Source organism: Canis lupus, chromosome 22 (assembly GCF_048164855.1).
Source record: "Canis lupus baileyi chromosome 22, mCanLup2.hap1, whole genome shotgun sequence".
NCBI lineage: Eukaryota > Metazoa > Chordata > Mammalia > Carnivora > Canidae > Canis > Canis lupus.
Window position 1 is genome coordinate 45697681 of NC_132859.1, and position 22015 is coordinate 45719695.

General features: G+C 41.6%; 2 protein-coding genes across 7 annotated transcripts in view; one reads left to right on the forward strand and one right to left on the reverse strand.

Moving 5' to 3' along the window:
- Positions 1–13476, reverse strand: part of MLH1 (mutL homolog 1) — a 49036-nt gene extending 35560 nt beyond the window's left edge. The window contains exons 1-8 of one of the 6 annotated variants that reach the window (XM_072793396.1): positions 13307–13476; positions 11310–11400; positions 8759–8857; positions 5369–5442; positions 3737–3809; positions 2310–2401; positions 609–651; positions 383–471 (exon numbers count right to left, since the gene is read on the reverse strand). In XM_072793396.1, coding sequence (XP_072649497.1) covers positions 383–471; positions 609–651; positions 2310–2401; positions 3737–3809; positions 5369–5442; positions 8759–8857; positions 11310–11400; positions 13307–13422 — 677 coding nt within the window. In that variant the 5' untranslated portion in view covers positions 13423–13476. Of the gene's footprint in view, positions 1–382; positions 472–608; positions 652–2309; positions 2402–3736; positions 3810–5368; positions 5443–8674; positions 8858–11309; positions 11401–13039; positions 13193–13306 lie in introns of those variants that run through there. The other 5 variants (XM_072793398.1, XM_072793399.1, XM_072793401.1 and 2 more) reach the window with 5 other exon arrangements.
- EPM2AIP1 (EPM2A interacting protein 1) lies at positions 13214–21604 on the forward strand. Its single transcript, XM_072793441.1, has 2 exons — positions 13214–16481; positions 19781–21604. The coding sequence occupies exon 1, from the start codon at positions 13894–13896 to the stop codon at positions 15718–15720; it is 1827 nt and encodes a 608-aa protein (XP_072649542.1). The 5' UTR covers positions 13214–13893; the 3' UTR covers positions 15721–16481; positions 19781–21604.
- Positions 21605–22015: the final 411 nt, after the last annotated feature.

Sequence of the window (22015 nt, forward strand, 5' to 3'; positions counted from 1 at the left end):
AAAGCCAGGTATGGGAGGCAGTGAATAAATGCCAAACAATAACAAGTGAAATCCCAATGTGCTGATAAGGGAAATATCAGGAAAAGAGGAAGCACTGGAAGATGAAAGAATCCTACTACACTGTCAATATTTTGAATCAGAGACTAGAGAGAACACACTGTTTTACAGCCAGAGCATTTGGGAGATAACATGCATCCAGGAAGTGTGGGTTCCCTGAAAACAGGACTCCATGAACAAATCCGAAGCACAGAAATAAGCCCGTATATCTCACTAAAGCAAACTCTTAAGGCAGGTGCTACCTTGGCAGATTCCAAAATAATGTGATAAATGATAAACCAAGACATGGAATGCAGATTTTTCAAAATATCAATTATCAACATACCGGCTGACAGCATTTCCAAAGATGGAGCGAATATTGTCCACCGTTGTGGCATTGGGCAGTGTCCTAACATCGGCTACGGTCTCGCCTTGCTGATGAACAGAGCAGAAAATACAACTTACTGTCTCAGTTGTGAAGGAAACATCCTCAACTTAGTTCTTCAGGTGAAGTATTAAAAAAAAATCCCTTTTTCTAATATATAACCATCCCTTATAAACCAACCACTTACTTTTTTAACTGAGAAACTAATGCCTGAATTGTGTATTGAATACCTGGCAAAGAAAAGACAAGAAAATCGTCAGCAGAGTGGCCAAATGCACAATATAAGGCAGATTTCCCTACCGGTTAAATAAATCCGTAGGGTTAAGTGATTTAAACGGAGATACATACACTCAAGAATATCTCCATATATATTTTACCCACAGACTTCATGGAGATAACAATGCTAAATGTGGCAGAATCAAACAAAAAACAGTTTTTTTTTCCTTTAATAGGGTTCTGACTACACTCAAGGATATTTCAATATAATCTCCTCCTTGCCCACAGTTTTACTTTCACAAACCCTTCAGGTCCACGTTGCATCTTGAGAACCTTGCCTTTACAACTCCTGAACTCTTTCCTTCTCTCCCAGAGCCCCTCAAGATAACCCCTCCCCTCACCCGCTTCTTCCTCAGTCCCAGGCTGTTCCAGCATCTTCCAGTCTTTTCTGTTGCCTATTATTTATTGATTACTCCTCCCTCCATAAGCCCCATGAACTGAAGGACTGTGTCTTGCAAAATGCATTCATGCAGCTGACAATAAAGAATTCACTTGACCACACCTAGATCCAAAACAGTCAACTAGAACTCCTTTATTTACAGGAGATAATTAACATTGATGCTGATTTATACAACTCCAGGGAAAAGCAAAGAAATTTGATGTATAAGTCTGTTCCATTTTATTAGGAGCAAATACTCATTTGGACTCATTGTTGTATTCATTTTGGAGTTATCAGAAATACCGAAAAAAGGTTAACAGATTTCTGCTACAATTCAAGGATGTGCAGGCTTAGAGAACCCATGTCAGATCCACCAACACCAGCAGGTGAAGTCAGTCTACGGTAGACATTATTTTCACCTGCCCTGAACCCTTTCTCCTTCTTCTTTTAACAGCCCCCAGTCTTTCTTTGGGAAACGACCTCATCCCCATTCCACCTGATGTACTCTTAGACTGCCAACCAAGGAATCTCCCCATAGACGGGGCACTTGACGAGGGGACCCAAGCCATGCCAATCTGATGTACTCTCCCAGGAAACAGACCCTTGAGTAGTCAGAAAAGAATGAAAACAACTGTACCAGGGCCACTATCAAATCCCCGAAGCCAGCCTGGTTTTCATCCTCCCCAGAAACCAGCTACTAACACTTCTTGCCACTTGGTGAGTCACTCTTAGCCTTCCAATAAATTTCTTTTGGACTCAAGTTGGCTAGAGTCCATCTGTTTTGCTTTCTACCAAAGAACCCTCAATGAAGAGACCATGCTCCTTCCTGGAGAGATCAAAGCCCAGAACCAGTGACTAAATCTTGACCAGAAACCATCTGTAGGCTAGAACACAATGTACTATTTTCCACCTAGCTCACCAACTGTTCTCAATTTTTTTTTTAAGATTTTATTTATTCATTCATTAGAGACACACACACACAGAGAGAGAGAGAGAGAGAGAGAGAGAGAGAGAGAAAGAGAGGCAGAGACACAGGCAGAGGGAGAAGCAGGCTCCATGCAGGGAGCCCTACTTGGGACTCGATCCCAGGTTTCCAGGATCAAGCCCTGGGCTGAAGGCAGCACTAAACCACTAAGCCACCTGGGTTGCCCAACTGTTCTCAATTTATAAGCACCGGCACACGTTCCTTCAGTGAGAGATCTCAAAAAATGACTCCCAGATTTTGGACTGTACCTGCCAACAACTTCCAAAATTTTCCCATACTCTTCACTTGGATTTTTTAAAGCTTTCCTCCTCGTGGATATGTTGTAAAAAAGGTCCTCCACCTGAAAATATAGATTTTTTTCTTGTAAATTCACAGAAATGCATGGAAATAAAGACTCAAGCTGTCTACCTAAAGCTGGCTAGCAGAGAATCCAACTATACTTACCAATGGTATAGTTCTAAGCACTGATTAGGGGAAGGGGCAAGAGATAAGTCAGCTTTAACAAACAAAGGAAATAAAGTATATTTTTTCTGCTTCCATATTCATTCATTGATTCCTCAAATAGGTACTGGGGGCTATCTCTGGGTCAGGCTCTTTGTGCTGAGAATACAAAGACAAATAAAGCACAGCCTTACCCAGGATAGTGAATGATTCAATGGGGCAAACGCAAATTTTCAAATAATTACACTATCACATGGCATCCAAACATACTTTTTAAAAGATTTTATTTGAGAGAATGAGCATGAGAAAGAGAGAGCACACATGCCCAAAGGAGCACCAGCAGTAGTGGGGAGGTGGGAGGCAGGAGGAGAGAGAAGCAGGCTCCCAGCTAAGCAGGGAGTCTGACGTGGAGCTCGATCCCAAGACCTGGGATCATGCCCTAAGTTGAAGGCAGATGCTTAACCTACAAAGCCACCCAGATGCCCTTAAACATATTTTTCAAACTAAGAATAATTAGAAAATTTGAGCTCATTTGGGCTTTTTGGAAATCACACTGTGATCACCCTATATACATGATCTGTCTTAACATGCATTTAGAAGCATACTTTCATTTCTGCCTCCTGCCTGCCTTACTTACCAAGGTTAGGGCTTAGAGCCTTCAGGGAAATGTCTGTGAGCTAGGGTTGGAGGTGGAGTGGTGGGACACAAAAGATGATAGTGGGGTACTTTAGGGGATTACACAACAAGAAAAGACGGAATGTGGCACCACACTAGACTCTCTCTGATTAATGATACAATCATATTACTCAAACACCCTCAGAGAGGCGAATATTCTTTATTCTACTTGAGAGATGGGAAAAGTGAGGTTAAGGGCCAGTAAACAACTTGCCTCTGGACACACAACCACTGAGTGGCAAGGCTGAGACTCTAACTCATGTCTTCTGGAGCCAAGTTTAAGGTTCCTTCAATGCCAACTACTTTGCCACTGATTTCTGCCATTCCAATAAAATAATCTCCCAGTCTGTCAAAACAGATGGAGGGAGCACACAGGCTACCATGTCACAAAAGCCAATTATCAGTCCTCCTGTTTGGAGAGCAGTATCTTGCTGTTTCTATTAACTAACAAAAATTCATTTTATTATTACTTTGAAAACTCAGAGACAATTTTATTCTTCATTTCAATATTCACACAAAGCTCTTTCCAAAAACTTATACTCCCCTGTACCATTCTTACCGTGATCTGGGTCCCCTGATTGCCTGCACACGGTTTAGGAGGAGCTTTCAGCTTTCCATCCGAATAAGTTGCTCTTAACAGAAAATATAAGAGATTATTAGCATCCAATAGAAGTGGAATATCTATCCAAAGAGTAAAAAGTGAATTATAACAACAATAGATTAAAGTATAGCCATGCTATCTACTGTCTTAATTGCCGTTTTCTTCTTTTTCTATTATTTCCATTATCATTCCAATTGGATACCAAAAAAAAAAAAAACCAAAAAAAAACAAAAAAAAAAAAAACCCCTATACTTCTAGTAGATGTTGTTTTTTTAGTTCCTGAGTTTTGAGCTACAAAGAAATAGTTTTGACACTGCCTAAGGTGATGGTAAAATTTTTTCAATAATTCTGTAACCCTCTGGTGGGGCTACCACTTGACAGGCCGGCAGAGGCCCTGGTAATAAACAAAGGCCTTAGAGAACTCTTAATCTTAATCACTTTTCCCTAAAGTGCAAAACACTGTGCTAAGTGATCTAGAGAAGCAACTATTCAGCCTGGGGGCGGTGAAAGGGGTGAAAGCATCACAGAACAGATGACAATTCATCTGGGCTTTAGGGAGGAAGAGTTTCAGAGACCATCTAGGAAAAGAAAACATAGAAGCACAGAAGCTTTGGAACACCTGGCAGCTGGGAATTTGTGGAGAGCAGAGGCTAGAAAGGTGGACAGAGCACAGTGGGAGTGTGCTATTTAGGGTTGACTCTGGATTTCATATCACCATGGAAGGGAAGCCCCTGGAGCTCCCAAGCAGGAGCATCATATAATCCCAGTAGTAAAGAAACAGAATTTGTGTCCCAGGCTATTTAGGAAGACATTAATCCTCAAGTATCTCCCTGTTTTGTGAAAAGGAATTCTGATCATATCAGCACATCCAGATCCTAGGGCAAGTATAATTCATAGAGTCAAACTCCTCCAGCAACAGTGCTGTATACTCTAGAATGCTCCCTTTTCCATTAGGTATTTGGAGCTATTTTCTATATTAATTTATGAACAATCTGTATGATTAAAAAATTATTTTAAGGTACTCCTAAATTAGGTATTCCTACCTGTCCTCCACTAGTAAATGGCCAGTGCTTATAAAAACCAAGGTGTAACTATGATTCCTCAAATCCTGTTTTTGTTCTGTTCCAAGGCTGTCAGCCTTTGAAAGCTGTGCCAGTGGCCACCCATGGGAGGGGAAGCCAGCACAGGCACACACGTGTGGCAGGGAGCCAGGGGCTCACAGGCTAGCTAAGGTACCATGAGCCTCTATCACCCCAGCAACAATCCTGTAATCAGACAAAGTGATACACTATTACAGCACACAAGGGCAGAATCACATCCGCATTTACCACCTACTTAGAATACATCTGGGTAATAGAGCTTATAAACACTTATATGTCACATCTTATCTGTTAAGAATCCATGAGTAAGATTATTATCTAATAATCACCCCTGTGCATTATCAACTGGTCCATAGAGAAAGAAAACTTATCCAAGATCTTGGTCAAAATAGATGACACTGGTGTTTAGAAAAGGTTAGAAAGGTTTTGAAATTTAGGCATAAAGCATGTTTCAGGATGAATACATGAATGAAAGCAGACTGCACCATACCTGTATGCACATTTTGCCTCAGCTGTTTTGGTTGTAATAGTAACATGCGCCACATGGCTGATGCTAGCCAAAGCCTAGGAGGAAAAGAAAATTGGAATTAAAGAAAAACTCACTGCTGGGTCACCCACTGTCACCTCATTAAAGAGAAGGGTGATCTAAATTACCCCTTCCATTTTGTATTAACAAATGGCAATAATGGGTATTTTGCTCACTTACTTTCATGATATTTAAAAAAAAAAAAAGGATATCAAATTGAATTTGTAGCATATTACCAGAACAAGGGGAAAATACATATTAGAAAAAGTGTAAAAAGAAACACCAGCGCATTTTAAAAATTTATTTTAAATCCAGTATAATTGGGGTTTCTGGGTGGCTCAGTTGGTTAAGTATCCAACTCTTGATATTGGTTCTGGTCATGGTCTCATGATCTTGACCTTGTGAGATCGAGCCCCACATTGGGCTCTGTGCAGAGTCTGCTTAAGGATTCTTTCCCTCTCCTTCTCCCTCTGTTCCCATGTGCATGCGTACACATGCTCTATCTCTCAAAAATAAATGAATAAATAAATCTTAAAAAAAGAAAAAAAAATAAATCCAGTATAGTTAACATACACTATTACATTAATTTCAGATGTGTAATTCAGTGATTCAATTCTGTAAGTTACTCAGTGCTCATCACAAGAAGTGTACTCTTAAGCCTCCTCACCTATTTCACCATCACCCCCACCCCTCCCCTCTGGTAACTATCAGTTTGTTTTCTATGGTTAAGAGTCAGCTGTTGGTTTATCTCTTAAATTCCACATATGAGTGAAATCATATAGTATGTGTCTTTCTTTGACTTATTTCACTTAGCATAATACACTCTAGCTCTATCCGTGTCATTGCAAAGAAATGCACCAGACTATAAATGTGTTAGCATCAAGTGTGTTCAAGCAGCAGAATTATAGGCATGCTTAATATTATTTTGAATGATTTGCCTTCCAAGAGTTTGGAAACTTGCCTTCAGAAATGGGGGCACTCCAAATACATAATGTTGCACACTATTACACAAAACGGTTTTCTGCAAGCACTTAGAGGTTTAGAAATGTAAATTTAAATTTTTTTTTTTTATTTTCTAAAGATTTTATTCATTCATTCATAAGAGACAGAGAGAGAGAGGCAGAGACACAGGCAGAGGGAGAAGCAGGCTCCATGCAGGGAGCCGAACGCGGGACTTGATCCTGGGACTCCAGGATCACGCCCTGGGCCGTAGGCAGGCGCTAAACCGCTGAGCCACCCAGGGATCCCCAATTTAAAATTATCTAATTAAGACAAAACAAATTTTTAAAAATGACCATTTCCCCCCCGTGTAACCAAGACTGGTTTCCTAGCCCACTGGAATCTGTTCCTCCTTTCACAAGAAGGACATTACAGAATATAAAAATGCAACCAGGCACTGTGATGGGGTATGTGTGACAGCAACTCAAAAGACAGTGAACACAGCCTGTGGCAGATTCAGTTCATTAATAAGGAGCATGGCTTAGGCTCAGAGAGTACCAGGTCCTAGCTGGATTTCCCTAGTTAATGTGACTGAGCTAATTTTCATCATTAAAAATGTAAATGATTTTGAGACCTGGGTGAGAAGGACATTAAATATATACAGTATATAAAAAAAACAAAAAATAAATAATAAAATAAAATAAATATATACAGTACATACTCCATCCCAGAACCCTGAGATCATGTTTAACCAAGTCAGATGCTTAATAGGCTGAGCCACCCAGTGCCCTACAGATGTTATTTCTATAAATTTACCCCAATTAGTAATTGAACAAAACATTGTATATGAATATATGAAAATTCACCAAGAAAATGGCAAAAACATAAATGTTCAACAGGAAATAATTTTTTTTTTTAATTTTTATTTATTTATGATAGTCACACAGAGAGAGAGAGAGACAGAGACACAGGCAGAGGGAGAAGCAGGCTCCATGCACCGGGAGCCGGACGTGGGACTCGATCCCCGGTCTCCAGGATCGCGCCCTGGGCCAAAGGCAGGCGCCAAACCGCTGCGCGACCCAGGGTTCCCAACAGGAAATAATTTAAATAAACCATAGTACAATAATAAAATAGGTTAAAACATAACTATTAAAAATTACATAGAACTATATGCTGAATGAAAAAATACCAAGAGTATGTCATAAAATTATAAGATCCTATTTTAGTCTTAAAATGTTTTTATCTACTCTTTATATTGTATATTCCTGATGCATCACATAATTTTATTCACAAATATTCCCATATATATCTTATAAGAATTCCTCCAAAAAATATCATTTTTCTATTCTAAGAAAATCAACAATTTCTTCCTCTTTTTTTTTTTTTTAAAAGATTCTATTTATTTATTTGAGAGAGAGAGAGCATGAGCATGAGAGAGCACAAGCAGTAGAGAGGGAGGAGGACACCCAAAGAGCAGAGAGCCCAACTTGGGGCTCTAGATCATGACCTGAGCTGAAGATAGCCACTTAACCTACTGAGCCACCCAGGTGCCCCAACAACTTCTTCCTAAAACTGTCAAATAACAAATATGTTCAAATATCTGTCTCAAAATTTTTCTTTTTACAGTTTGCTCAAATCAGGATCCAAGTAAGATGTATGCATTGGAGCTGGTTCATATGCTTCTTAAGCCTCTTTTTTTTTTTTTTTTCCTTTACAGAGTAAGCAAAAGGGCTCAAGACAGGGGTGGGATGGGGCAGAGGGAGAAGAGAGGGACTCGAATGCAGACTCTACACCCAGTGTACAGCCCAAGGTGAGGCTCGACCTCATGAACCTGAGATCATAACCTGAGCTGAAATCAAGAGTCTGAGGCTTAACCAACTGAGCCACTCAGGTGCTCCAAGCCTCTTTTAATCTACAGGTTTTTGCTTGCTCCTCCGCTTTTCTTCATTGTAGTTTATTTGTTGAAGGAAACAAACAAGACTTTTATCATGTAGTTTCCTAACTTCTGTATCATTTACCATGCTCCCTTGCTTCCTATATTTTCCCAGTACTGGCATTCAGGAAGTACTAATCAGATTCACATTTGATAATTTGACAAAAAACAAACAAACAAACAAACAAACAAAAAACCTTTGTAGATGGTGCTGCATTCTCTATTAAAATACACCTAACATCTTGGAAGGAGGGAAGGGGGAGCTGTATCTGTAGATAAGATAGTTTTCAGTGTGTTAAAGTACTTATGAACAATCCTTGGTTTTGGGAAATAAAATGTAATTAAGTTTGTTCAATTTGCATATATTTAACATGTAAAAAGCATCATATCTTATTTACCTCTGTTGAGAAACATATGTTGACCAATGGCAGAAATGTCATCACAGGAGGATATTCTACACATTTCTTTAATCTTCAGCTTACCTCACCTCGAAAGCCATAGGTAGAAATACTAGCTAAATCCTCAAAGGACTGCAGTTTACTTGTAGTGAATCTCTCACACACAATATCCAGATCTTCTTTCTAGAAGATACCAAAAAACAAGTAAATAATTATGGTATTCATTTTTCCAAATCTTGAATTCCCCTTTTCTTGACTGAATCCAAGAAGAAATCCCTCTTAAAAAAAGAGTTATCAGCAGTAACTTCCTCACTTGGCATCCAGAATGCCACACACTGTCCCGATGTCCCTTCTCTCTCACTAGTCACATCTCTCATTTGCATTTGCTGGTTCCATCTCATCTTCGACTTTGGAGTAACCCAGGACTCCAGCCTTGGACCTCTTTGCTGTCTACACTCACTCTCTTTTTTTTTTTTTTTTAAATATTTTATTTATTTATTCATGAAAGACACAGAGAGAGAGAGGCAGAGACACAGGTAGAGGGAGAAGCAGGCCCCACGCAGGGAGCCTGACGTGGGACTCGATCCTGGGACTCCAGGATCACACCCTGGGCCAAAGGCAGGCGCCAAACCGCTGCGCCACCCAGGGATCCCCTACACTCACTCTCTTGATGAGTTTTCCCAGCCACATGGATTTTATAGAAATCATTATTATTAGAAAACCTTTTTATTAAAAATCTACAAAGGCATTTAATTACAGTAAAATATACATTAAAAAACTTCACCATTGTAACCATTTTTTAAGATTTTATTTATTTATTCATGAGAGACACAGAGACACAGGCAGAGGGAGAAGCAGGCTGGACGTGGGACTTGATCCCAAGTCTCCAGGATCAGGCCCTGGGCTGAAGGCGGCACTAAACCGCTGAGCCACCCGGGCTGCCCTAACCACTTTTAAGTGTACAGTTCTGTGGCCTTAAGTGTATTTGCACTATAGTCCAATCATCACCATCATCCACCTCCAGAACCCTTTCATCCTCCCAAACTGAAACTCTGTCCCTGTTAAACGATAACTCTCCATCTTCCCCTTGCCAAGCCCCCTTGCAACCACCATTCTACCTTCTATGAATGGGACTACTCTAGGAACCTCCTAGAAGACAAATCATATAGTATTTGTCCTTTCGTGACTGGCTTATTTCACTTCACATAATATCTTCAGGGTTCATGCGTGTTGCAGCATGTGTCTGAGTTTGAATTCTCTATAAGGCTGAATAATATTTCAATATATATATATCACATTTTTAAATCCCCTCATCTATGTAAACCTGGGTTGCTTCCAGCTTTCGGCTATTGTGAATATGCTGCTATGAACTGGGTGGGGTGTACAAACCTCTTCAAGACCTTGCTTTTAATTCTTTGGACTATATACTTACCAGATCTACTGAATCACATGGTAAATCTTTCTTAATTTTTTTCAGGGATCAGCAGGCTATTTTCCATAGTGGCTACACTATTTTACATTCCCACTAACAAATGCACAAAAGTTCTAATTTCTCTATATCCTTTAAAATACTTGTTATTATATTGTTTTTATAATTGCCATGCTAACAGGTGTCAAATAGTATGTCATAGCTACTTTTACTCGTATTTCCCTAACGACTTGTAACGTTCAGCACCTTTCCACTGGAGTCTCATGGTTTTTAATGCCATTAAAATGCAACACACTAAATTTTTATCTACAGTCCAAACCTCTACTCTGCCCTCCAGATTCACACAGTTACTCAACTAAGAGCCATCTCAAGTTTAACATGCACCCAAATGAATTTCTGATCTGCCTCAAATGTGTTTCTTCCATAGGCTTTCTCATCAGTAAATGGCAACTCTTTTTTTCCATTTGCACAGGCCAAAACCTTGAAATCATTCTCGACTCCTCTTTCTCCTACACCATGCATCAGCATATTCTGAGAGCTTTGTCTTCATAATCATTGCAGGATCTCAATGCTTCTTGCCTCTCTACTGCAACCAAATTGGTCCAAGGCACAGTCACCCCTCTCTTGGATCCTCCAAGAGTCCTTTTCTCACTGCCTTTGTCCTGGCCTGCTATAGACTATCTTCTACGTTCTAAACAAAGGGTTCTTATAAAACTCACCAAGCCATGTCACCTCTTTGCTCAAAACCCTCACAGTATCCCACCTTATTTAGACTAAAAGTTAAAGATTTTACAAGGGCCCATGGGGTCCATTATGACCAGCTTACTCATCTCCTACTATTTCTCCATTTCTTCACCCTGTTAGAAGCCTCACTCTGGCCTCCTTGCTGGTCCTTAAACAAGTCAAGTGTACTTCCATTTCATGGTCTTTGCATGTTCTCTCTGCCCAGAACATTCATCCTTTAAGCAGCCTCATGACTCTATCCTTGGCCTTACTTTCCTGAGTAAGTGTCCAGCTTTGACTTGGTACTCAATATATATTTATCACTAGTATTGAATATTTCAGTTTAAAAAAAATCCCATCCACAAAAGCCCAGTTTCCCAGAAACAGAACAGAGAAACAGAACAGAGAAGGGCTCTCAGTCACTTCCTGTAGATGTATCCCACAGAGCACACAAACAGCCTGCTCCTCTGAGGTTCTACTTACCCTAATCCCAGTGCCATTGTCTTGGATCTGAATCAACTTGAGGCCTCCCTCTTTAACAACCACTTGGATACTGGTGGATTTTGCATCTAAACTGGCAAATCAAACAGAGAAAAAAAAGTATTATTCTCCAACTATTCTAACGTACGTATCTTAATATGAGCCAAACTGTAAGAACAAATTCCCAATAAATAGAAGACTGATTAATGTGTTTTTCCTCCATTTTTCACAGACTCTGTGACTACACTGTAATGAGTTTACATGCTGTGTGAGAGAGGGGGAAGAGAGAGGCATGAGGAGGCATTTCCAATAAGACATTCAACATCATTTCTGTTCCTCTGGGAAAGTAAGTGAAGTTAAAAGTAGGATCATTTTACCATGTGCCTACTTCTTACCTTCTTCTCAATTAATTTTGTCATTTATTACTTCAATTTTATTCAGCCTCAGGTTCCCAAGTGACCCTAATAAGATGCCATTTCAAAAAACCATTTGTATTTTTCTATTTATTCCCTTTTAAGAAAATTCATTTTGTGGGGGACAGAGAGAAAAATGGCAATGCAGAGAGTTGAGAAGCCAATAAATCTTTTGTACTTTCAAAGAGTAGCCAACAATCACAGAGAGCACAGACTACGGAAAACAAATTCAGTCTGTGGCTGCAAGAGAAAGAAAAGTAATCTGCTCCTCAAGCAGAAAAGTCTTTCTTCTAAAATAAGGCAGTAAGGGGCAGCTGGGTGGCTCAGTGGTTGAGCATCTGCCTTAGGCTCAGGTCTGGGGGAGGGGCCCGGGGAGCCCGAGATCTAGTCCCCATTGGGCTCCCCGCAGGGAGCCTGCTATTCCTTCCGCTTCTGTCTCTCATAAATACACAAAATCTTAAAAAAAAAAAAAAGATAATAAGTTACTTAAATGTTAAAGACCTTCCTCAGAAGCCCATGAATTGAACTCTTGATTGGCATATTAAAAAGAGCATAACTGGACTCCACACGGAACCAGTGACAGGCCCCTCAGCTGTTATGCTGGTTTGGCTGTGCGTGGAGCGGCAGCGAATCGCCGCGTCGGGGAGCCCCGGCGTGGGTGGAACCCGCTGCCTCTACCGGAGATGAAGGGACAGGCGCCGGCCGCTCCCGCCCCTTCCCTTCCCTCAGAGGCCCTTGCTGCCCCGTCCCTTCAGTCCCGTTCCCCGAGCGCTGGTTTATGTTTTCACAACAGACCTCCCCACGCACCCACCAGTCTTCGTGGGCCATTTTGTTCTTTCACCGTTATTTATTTTATTAGCATCAATTGATTTCAGCACGAAGGTGACGCTTAGGTACATCATGAGCACGTCTTTTTTGAAGTTTATGGTTGACACCCGCCTTTCTCTCCAGGTTCTTAACCTCTTCCTTCCAGTGACACGGCTAAACTTAAGAATCCACGGGAAACTCCCTAAAATCAGGAATCTTCGATGTGCCCCCCCAACCCCCAAAAAACACGAAGAAAGGAAAGGGAGGAAAACACTAAGTTGGGTCACTAATTTGGCAATAGGGAAAATCACAAATTAAATCCTTAGTCCGTTGGCCTGTCCTAAATCCTCGACAATTTACTTGGAATAAAAAGAAAATGAATTGAACGGATTATTTTTGGAATAAACAAGGAACGTTAATACGCATAACACGGTACCCTCCGAAGCATGAAGAGACCCCCCCCCCCCAACGAAAATGTGTATGCATTTAAAATTTCGCCCCTTCCGCACATACAAGTTTAAAGGCAGCTCCGGTAACTGACGGCGCCATTACAACAGTACTAGGTAGCCCCCACCGGCGGGGCCCGCAGCCCTCTCGCGAGAGCGCCCAGGAACTCGCGTTACGCGGGAAGCCAGGAGGCAGGATCCCGCGGCAACTGGCGCCGTGCGCATGCCCGTAGGCGCCTCCGCCCGGGGCAGGGAGGCGTGTCCGCACTCCATCCTGAAGAGGGGCCTGTTAAGTCGTAGCTGACCAGGAAGCCCGGCTCCACTCCCTCCGTACCAGTTCTCAATCATCTCCTTGATGGCATTAGCCGGCCGCTGGATAACTTCCCCTGCCGCGATGCGGTTCACCACTGTCTCGTCCAACCGCCGAATAACCCCCGCTACGAGCGACATTTTGGCGCCAGAGGAGCCCAAGTCCCGTCGAGACGCTCACCGGAAGTGACTTCAACCAATCACCTCAGGGTTTCGTGCTCACGTCTTTCCACCCACTTTGTTTACGCGGTCTTGTCCCACCTCCCCCCGGCAGTCGCTGCGGAGCACGGGAGCTCTTGATTGGGCAGCCGCCTGCCAGTCAAGTGTCCAGTCCTAGCGCACGGCTTCGGGCCGCCGGCTACAAGCGTGTGCGCCTGCGCTCTGTCCGCTCTCCCCATTGGCTCGCTCCTGGGCTAAGGCAGACGAAATCTGCAGCCAATAGGAAGGCGGGGGCCGCAGACGGAGGTTGGTGTCCCCCTGCTGGGGTGATTTGGCGCAGAGCGGAGGAGGCGCCTGCTCCCGCGCCCGCGCCCGCGCCCGCGCCCGCGCCCGCTCCTCCCCTCTCCTTGCGGCCTCTCGGAGGTCGGCCCTATTCTCGTGGCCTGCAGTAAAATGTGGATGACGCCCAAGAGGAGCAAGATGGAAGTCGACGAATCTCGCGTTTTCCGAGCCGAGTGGACCCAGCGCTACTTGGTGGTGGAGCCCCCGGAGGGGGAGGGGGCCCTGTGCCTGGTCTGCCGCCGCCTGGTCGTGGCCACCCGCGAGCGCGACGTCCGGCGCCACTACGAGGCCGAGCACGACTACTACGAGCGGTATGTGGCGGAGGGCGAGCGCGCGGCGCTGGTGGAGCGTCTGCGGCAGGGCGACTTGCCGGTGGTCGCCCCGCTCACCCCCGAGGAGAGGGCTGCCCGCGCAGGCCTCGGGCTCGCCCGCCTCCTGGCCTTGAAGGGTCGCGGCTGGGGCGAAGGGGACTTCGTGTACCAGTGCATGGAAGTGATGCTGAGGGATGTCCTGCCCGATCACGTAGGCGTCCTGGATGGTGTGGACTTATCTCCGGAGGTCACGCGGCAGAGGGTCCTGAACATTAACAAGAACCTACGCAGCCAGCTCTTCGACAGAGCCAAGGACTTCAAGGCCTATTCCCTTGCCTTGGACGACCAGGCCTTTGTGGCCTACGAGAACTACCTGCTGGTCTTTGTCCGCGGCGTGGGCCAGGACTTGGAGGTGCAAGAGGAGCTTCTGACCATCATCAACCTGACTCGCCACTTCAGCGTTGGTGCCCTCATGGCGGCCATCCTTGAGGCCCTGCAGACCGCAGGGCTTAGCTTGCAGCGAATGGTTGGACTGACCACGACCCACACTCTGAGGATGATCGGTGAGAACTCGGGACTGGTGTCGTACATGAGGGAGAAGGCTGTAAGCCCCAACTGTTGGAATGTTATCCATTATTCAGGATTCCTGCACTTGGAACTGCTGAGCTCCTACGATGTAGACGTAAATCAGATCATAAATACTATCTCAGAATGGATAGTTTTGATTAAGACCAGAGGTGTTAGGCGCCCCGAATTTCAGGCTTTACTGACTGAATCTGAATCGGAGCATGGCGAAAGGGTTAATGGACGATGCCTGAACAATTGGCTTAGAAGGGGGAAAACTCTAAAACTAATATTTTCCCTGCGGAAAGAGATAGAAGCATTCTTGGTGTCAATAGGGGCAACGACAGTCCATTTCACAGACAAGCAGTGGCTTTGTGACTTCGGCTTCTTGGTGGATATTATGGACCACCTTCGAGAGCTCAGTGAGCTACTGAGAGTCAGTAAGGTCTTTGCTGCTGCTGCCTTTGACCATATCTGTACCTTTGAAGTGAAGCTGAATTTACTGCAGAGACATATTGAGGAAAAAAATCTGACACACTTTGCAGCCTTCAGAGAAGTTGTTGATGAGCTTAAACAGCATCTTAAAGAAGATCAAAAAATATTTGATCCTGATAGGTATCAAGTGGTGATCTGTCGTCTACAGAAAGAATTTGAGAGACATTTCAAGGACCTCAGATTCATTAAAAAGGACTTAGAACTGTTTGCAAATCCTTTTAACTTTAAACCTGAATATGCACCTATTTCGGTAAGGGTGGAGCTAACAAAACTTCAGGCGAATACTAACCTTTGGAATGAATACAGAGTCAAAGACTTGGGGCAGTTCTATGCTGGATTGTCTGCTGAATCTTACCCTATTATCAAAGGGGTTGCCTGTAAGGTGGCATCCTTGTTTGATAGTAATGAAATCTGCGAAAAGGCTTTTTCGTATTTGACTCGAAACCAACACACTTTGAGCCAGCCATTGACAGACGAGCATCTCCACGCCCTGTTTAGGATTGCCACAACTGAAATAGAGCCGCATTGGGATGACCTTGTGAGAGGAAGAAATGAATCCAATCCATAAGCCTTGGTAGTACAACACTGAGACACTCAAAGAGATTCTTATTCTAAGAGCAAACATTTGTCTGATTATTCGAGTTAACTAATTTGGATTGTGGCAAGGCACCAAGTTTATTCATCCAACTTGATCACGATTCAGATTCTTCTGACATGTTTTTTTTTTTTTTTCATCTCAAGAGGCAGCATGGGACTGAGACATGCAAACACCTTTTTTAAAAATTTAATTTAATGACAAAGTCATTGTCTTTTGCTTTTGTGATATAATTGTTTTTAAAGAAGTTCATTATTGATGTGAGTTGAATTAGAAGTATGTTTTGAAGAAATTTTAGCTCTTATTTTAACAAAGTGTTAAAATTCTGATGCATATGGTCTGAAGTAATCAACTCCTTAAATGTATGTTTGAGCCAGTTTGCAGAAACTCACATAGCAAGTTCAGAAGTTTCTGAAAAGGAAGAACGTACATACAGTGGAGGTATTTTGTCTAATTATCAAAATGTTTGAGACTATTTTTTTTAAACATTTTTCTGAGTCTGAAGTAAATACAGATTCCTCTCACCCCCGCCCCCTCCTGCCCTATCGATAATATTACCAGTAGAAGAAAATAATCATACAAAATTTTAGTTAGAGGAGTAAGAATTATTTTTAAATTGCTGGTTTAGGAGGCTTCCTGCATTTTGGAAATCAGACTATCCAGTTATTGGGGGTCTCCCCTGAATTTTTCACACTTGGGTGCTGTTTTATCAGCTTGCCTATTAAAGGACTACGGTAAGTATAGAATCTTAATGGTTGCCCATTAGTAGTAATTCTTTATTCTACTCCAGACAAGTTTGGCCCTATCAAAAAAGGATGACAATAAGATTATTAAGATTATTGCTCTCCAGGATCAGGAGGTGTGAGATATTTTAGCTTTATGCATGGGTGTTACTGCTTTATAAAGAAATCCTGTTTAAAGGAAACTCTTTATTTTAAAGTGATATGACGTCAGATTGTGTTAGCTGCTGGAAGTGGATTTATTATAGAACTTAAAACTGCCCCACACATTTTGTATTTAAGGTAGTGCACAGGTAGAAATATTTGACTCTCAAGCAGTTTTATTAACAGGTTGTAGCAAATCCATATTTCTAGTGAGACATCTGCTTTATGCTAAAACAGTAATTTTCAAACTTCTGTTAACCATAAAAAGGAAATCTTACGGTAAGCTAAATATGTAAAATGAGTTAAAAGCAGGACCCAACTTAGAGGTCCTTTCAAGTACAATTTGCAAACTTGTGCTGAAGTCCTGTCTTCACTATTGTAACACGCTATTCTGTGGTCACTGATCCAGCAAATTCATGGAACCAGGATGCAACCAACAATTTAGAAGGAATTGCCTGAGTAATCAAAATAGATGTCATAGAGCTCAGGAACCAAGATTGTGTCAGTGGTTCTCAACCAGAAGCAGTAAGTCCTGTTTCCGGAGGTTGTTGGAAAATGGAGGGGTTTTTTTTTGTTGTTGTCAGACTGATCTGGGGGGATTTTGCTGGCATTTAAGCATGAAGGACCCCCCACCCTACCCCACCCAGCGCCCCTGCAGTACATAGGACAGCCAGGCACAATGGAGAATTCTGCTTCCCAAAGTGCCAGTAGATTCCCCGTTGTAGATTATTTTAATTTGAGGGACAGGGCAAATTACCAGTAGAAGCAGGATGAGAAAGGCAGGTCAGGCAAGCTGACACTACTTGTAGGGGAAACTAATTCCAGCATTCCAGGTTTGGCTGATAAGGTGAGGTAAAGGCTGTGATAGATTCTGGTAGCTCAGAGTAGCATTTATAAGTCAGTTTTATATTGAACCAGACTAAAGCGCTCTATTCTGTTAAACGTAATTAGAGCAGAAAAGCAATTATTTAACAAGCTAGTAATCGAGAATGGTCAAGTTGATATTTTTGGTTAACAGGCAGTAAGCTTAAATATCTGGGAAAACAGTGAAAAACCAACCAACCCCCTCTACCCACACCCCCACCCACACCCCAATCTACCGGTAATTTGCCAGTAGTTTGGAGCATTCTCTTTAATGGCATTTGCTTTACTGAAAGTGTTTGGAGGACCTGCTTCTGCTTTCCTACTCTAGTTCCTAAAATATTGAAGTCTTGTACATTTTGTGAAGTTCCACTATATATTTTGCTTAAGGTAATAAAACTAGTTTGCATCATGTAGTCACTGAGTTGGGGTGGAGATACAAGCTAAGGATTTAAAATTGACCCTAAATAATAGAGAATTTGCTATAAACTAGTCTTGTTTGTAAAAAAAAAAAAAAAAATGTGTGTATATTACTGTTTTCTGTATTAAGTAATTCTGTAACTGCATGGCAGTCTTTTAAATTTTGTTTTGTTTTTACAAAATAGTTGTTACTGGTCCTGTTGTATCAGTGAATATAGTTAAAATAAGTATTATTTAAAAAAAAAAAAAAAACTTTTGTCCCTATATCTCCCACTCCTACTAGTTTTCTGAAAAGCTTTGTCTGTATTCCCAGTCTGTCAGTGCCGCTCAAACTACTCTACCCAGCTAGATCCTTGTCAGCGTTCTTACCCTCTTTGACACCACTGACTACTTTTCCTTGAAGTACTTGTATATGTTGGCTTCAGGGGTAGCTACTATCTGCAGGTATGCTTTCTCAGTCAGCTTCGTAAGCACTTCTTTCCCTTACATGTTTGTGTTCTTGTGATTTTAAAATTTTGCTTCAGAGCTACTTTCTACATCATCTTAGCTGCTCTCATCTCTGTCCGTGGTCAGTTACCATCTATATGCAAATGACCCCCAAATTCATATCTGCTTTCTAGGCCTTTCCTAATTCACATATCTATCTAATTGCTAACTCAAATCACTCTGCTGTCTCATGGACACCACAGCATGCCATTGATCTTGCCCCCAACCTGCTCCTCTTCTGTTCCCTCTTTCAGTGGATGGCACTACTGCTACCAGTTGCCCTAGCCCAAGCCAAAAACTGATCTATCCATGACTCTTCATCACATCTGCTCACAAAAACCTTTGTGTTAAGTCTACTGTCTAAGGTTTTTCTCACTTCTCCAGTGCTACCATGCCAATTCAGGCCATCAGGCTACCTAAATTATAGCAACAGCATCCATGTTAGTCTCTTTTTCTCTGGTTTTGATCCTTTTTAACGCTGTAGCCAGATTGTTCCAAAAGACCTACCTGGTCATATCTCTCCACTGCTTTCACCACTGCATAGGGTAAGATACAATTTCTGTTCATCTTTGAGGTCTCAGTTTAAATACCACCTCCTCTAGGAAGTCTTCACTGATGCCCTCTAGACCAGGTGCTCCCACTGCGCACTCTCTCTAAATACCCTTTTCTTTTCCCAGCCTCACACTTGGCACATTTTGTTGCTACGTCTTTATTGATCACTGTTAGACTGTAAGCTTTCCGAGGGCAGGGACCGTGCCTTGCTAGCTGTTCTGTCTGTAGTGCTTAGCACAATGTCTGGCATTCCAATAAAAGCTTGGATGAATAAATATGCGTGTAGTGTTTTCTGATCTTTGAAGCTCTTTCACAGTCTCATTTGACCTTCACTGAGGTCTTCCTGCCTTAGTTTGTTTGTTGGGTCATTATTATTCACGTATTACGAATTAGGAAATGAAACTAAGTTCTTTGTGACTAGAGAATTGTATTCCCAGAATTTAGCTCAGTGCTTGGCATGTGGCTCAATTATTTATTATGTGAGTGTTGTTGAGGAAACAATCTTAGATTGCAATTTGCCCTAGTAAATGTAAGTAGTAAAGCCAGGATTCAAACCCAGGTATACTTACATAACTCTATGGAATGTTAAGAAGTCTTAGTTTCGTTTCTTTTTCTTTTTCTCTAATTTTCAAAGGTAGAGTTCCAAAGGAATGTAGATGAAAAAGGTGGACAGCTATTTAGTGAACTAAAACAATAAATACTTCAGTAATTAAAAAGTTACACTCAGCATTAGAAAAAGATAATGCTGTTTAAAATATTCATTTTCCTTTTGTAAAGTATCAATCCTAGAAGAAAATGGCATACTATTTACTTGCTACTTTCCTTTACAGATGATTTCTGGCTCTTCTGGGATTTAAAAGTAAGTAAATTTGATAAAGTATTAGAGGAATGACTCTGTCTTCCTGGTGTCCCTAGATACCCAGTTCTCTTGCTTTCTTGCCTATAGAATGTCCTCATCAATTCTCCAAGGATGATGACCCAAAAGTAACATGTAGTCAAAGTGTATGTCTTAGATTTGCTGTATTTCTTTGCTTTCTTGTTCACGTGCCTCTGAACTTAATATCTGGGTAACTGGGGCTTTTGGGGTGTTGTGGAAGAACTATACCCATAGTCTTTTTTCTCCTTGAGCCATTTTGTCCAATTTAAGGGATTAACCAGTGTTACACTTAGTTGGACTTTGAGTCTGAGGCACATTAGCTCATCCAGAAATCTTAACAGTAGGTGTGATAGTCATCCAGTGATCTTTGCTGCAAAACTGAATTTCAGTGGGTTTCTTTAATTCTTTGAATTAAAGAATTTCTCTTTAATCTTTTCATAATTGAGAAGTGGCCTCATCCTATCTAGTAAGTACTCAAATTTGTGAACTCTGCCCCCTTTCATTTCTGCTTGCAAATTGATGAATTCTGAGGTCATCTCTTTTCTATACATTTTGTCAAATGCAGCCAATAGCAACCATAAAACATTTTGTTTTCCTTCCCGCCCCGTTAGTAAAGGATAGATTCTGTGCCTTCCAGGCTTTCCCAGGAGACAGTTTCACACTCCATAACATGATTTGCCCCATAAGTTATTTCTTCCATCCTCTGGTAACAGTTTCCTGAATGCCTACCAACTAAGCCAATGTGTGGTATGTTTAAGTTTTTTATTTAAGTGGTGCCAATTTCTGTATCAAGATGGACAAAGTTGTTGTAGAATAACAACCACAAAATCTCCATAACTTTTCTCTTACAACTTGGCTAGGGACTTTGCTCGAGGTCAAGGGTCACCAAACTGCAGTCCACAGACAATTTCCATCCTGTTGCCTGTGTCTGTAAATAAAGTTTTATTGGAAGACAGCCTTTCCCACTTATTTATGGCTATGGCTGCTTTTGTTCTATGATGGCAGAATTGAAATAGCTGTGACAAAGAATGCATGCCTCACAGAGTCTAAAATATTTACTATGTGACCCCACAGAAAATGCTCACCGATCCCTGCTCTAAGTTGTCCTCATTCTGGGACTCAGGTTAACCAAGCAGATAGCATGTAGGATGTGGCTGCTCATTTTGGGAAATGAAAACAATACAGCAAATCCCTTATAGGCTCTTAAAGCACTTTCACTGACCAAAACAAATCCCATGGTCACACCAAAGTTCAAGGAAGAGTGTAATCCTTCCATGTGCCTCAGAAGAAAACCAGAAATATTTGGAAGACAGCACTAGATTAACACATGGTTATATCTCTCCATTTATATAATTTCTTTAAAAATATTTTTTTATTGAGGTATATTCACTAAAGTGTAAATATTAAATGTATGCTTCAGTGGATTTTTATATACACCCTTGAACCCATCACCCAGATCAAGACACCAAACATTTCTAGCACCCCAGCAGATGCCCTCATGTCCCTCTTGCACACAGAAACTCTATTCTGACCTTTATCACCATAGTTTGCTTTTGTCTTTTCAAAGCTTCATGTAAATGTAATAATTATATGTGCTCTTGTGTCTTTTGTTCAATACTATGTGACTCATCCATGTTGCATGTAGCAGCAGCATTTTTTACTTCTGTGCAGTATTCCATTGTAGGACTGTACTGCAATTTATAAATCCATTCTACTGTTGATGAAAATTTTGATTGTTTCCAGTTTGTGATTATTATGAATAAAGTTGCTATAAACATTTTCGTATCTGTCTTTCAGTGAATATGTGCACACACTTCTCTTGTTATACTCTGGTATATACCCAACTCCCACACTATCCTGTAATTATTCATACAGCAACCAGAGTGATCCCTGTTGTAAAATATAAATCAGACCACGCCAATCCTCTGCTCAAAATCTTCCAATGGCTTAGTATTATAATTAGAATAAAATCCAATGTCTTTATTGTGGTCTACAAAATCCTGAATGATCTGCACCCCAAAGTAACCCTTTTTTCTTTCTCCTCTGTCTTCCGTTGTAGCCTTCAGTCCCTTTCCCTATCCTTAGTCACTCTTACTGGACACTGTGATTTGGAAAATCAAGATAAATTATTGACCCTGTCCCTAAAGTGTTTGTTATGTACATAGATAATTTTAACAAGCCATGACAC

Bases quoted from the DNA above. Each gene is read 5' to 3' on its own strand.
- EPM2AIP1 (XM_072793441.1), top strand. From the start codon at position 13,894: ATGTGGATGACGCCCAAGAGGAGCAAGATGGAAGTCGACGAATCTCGC.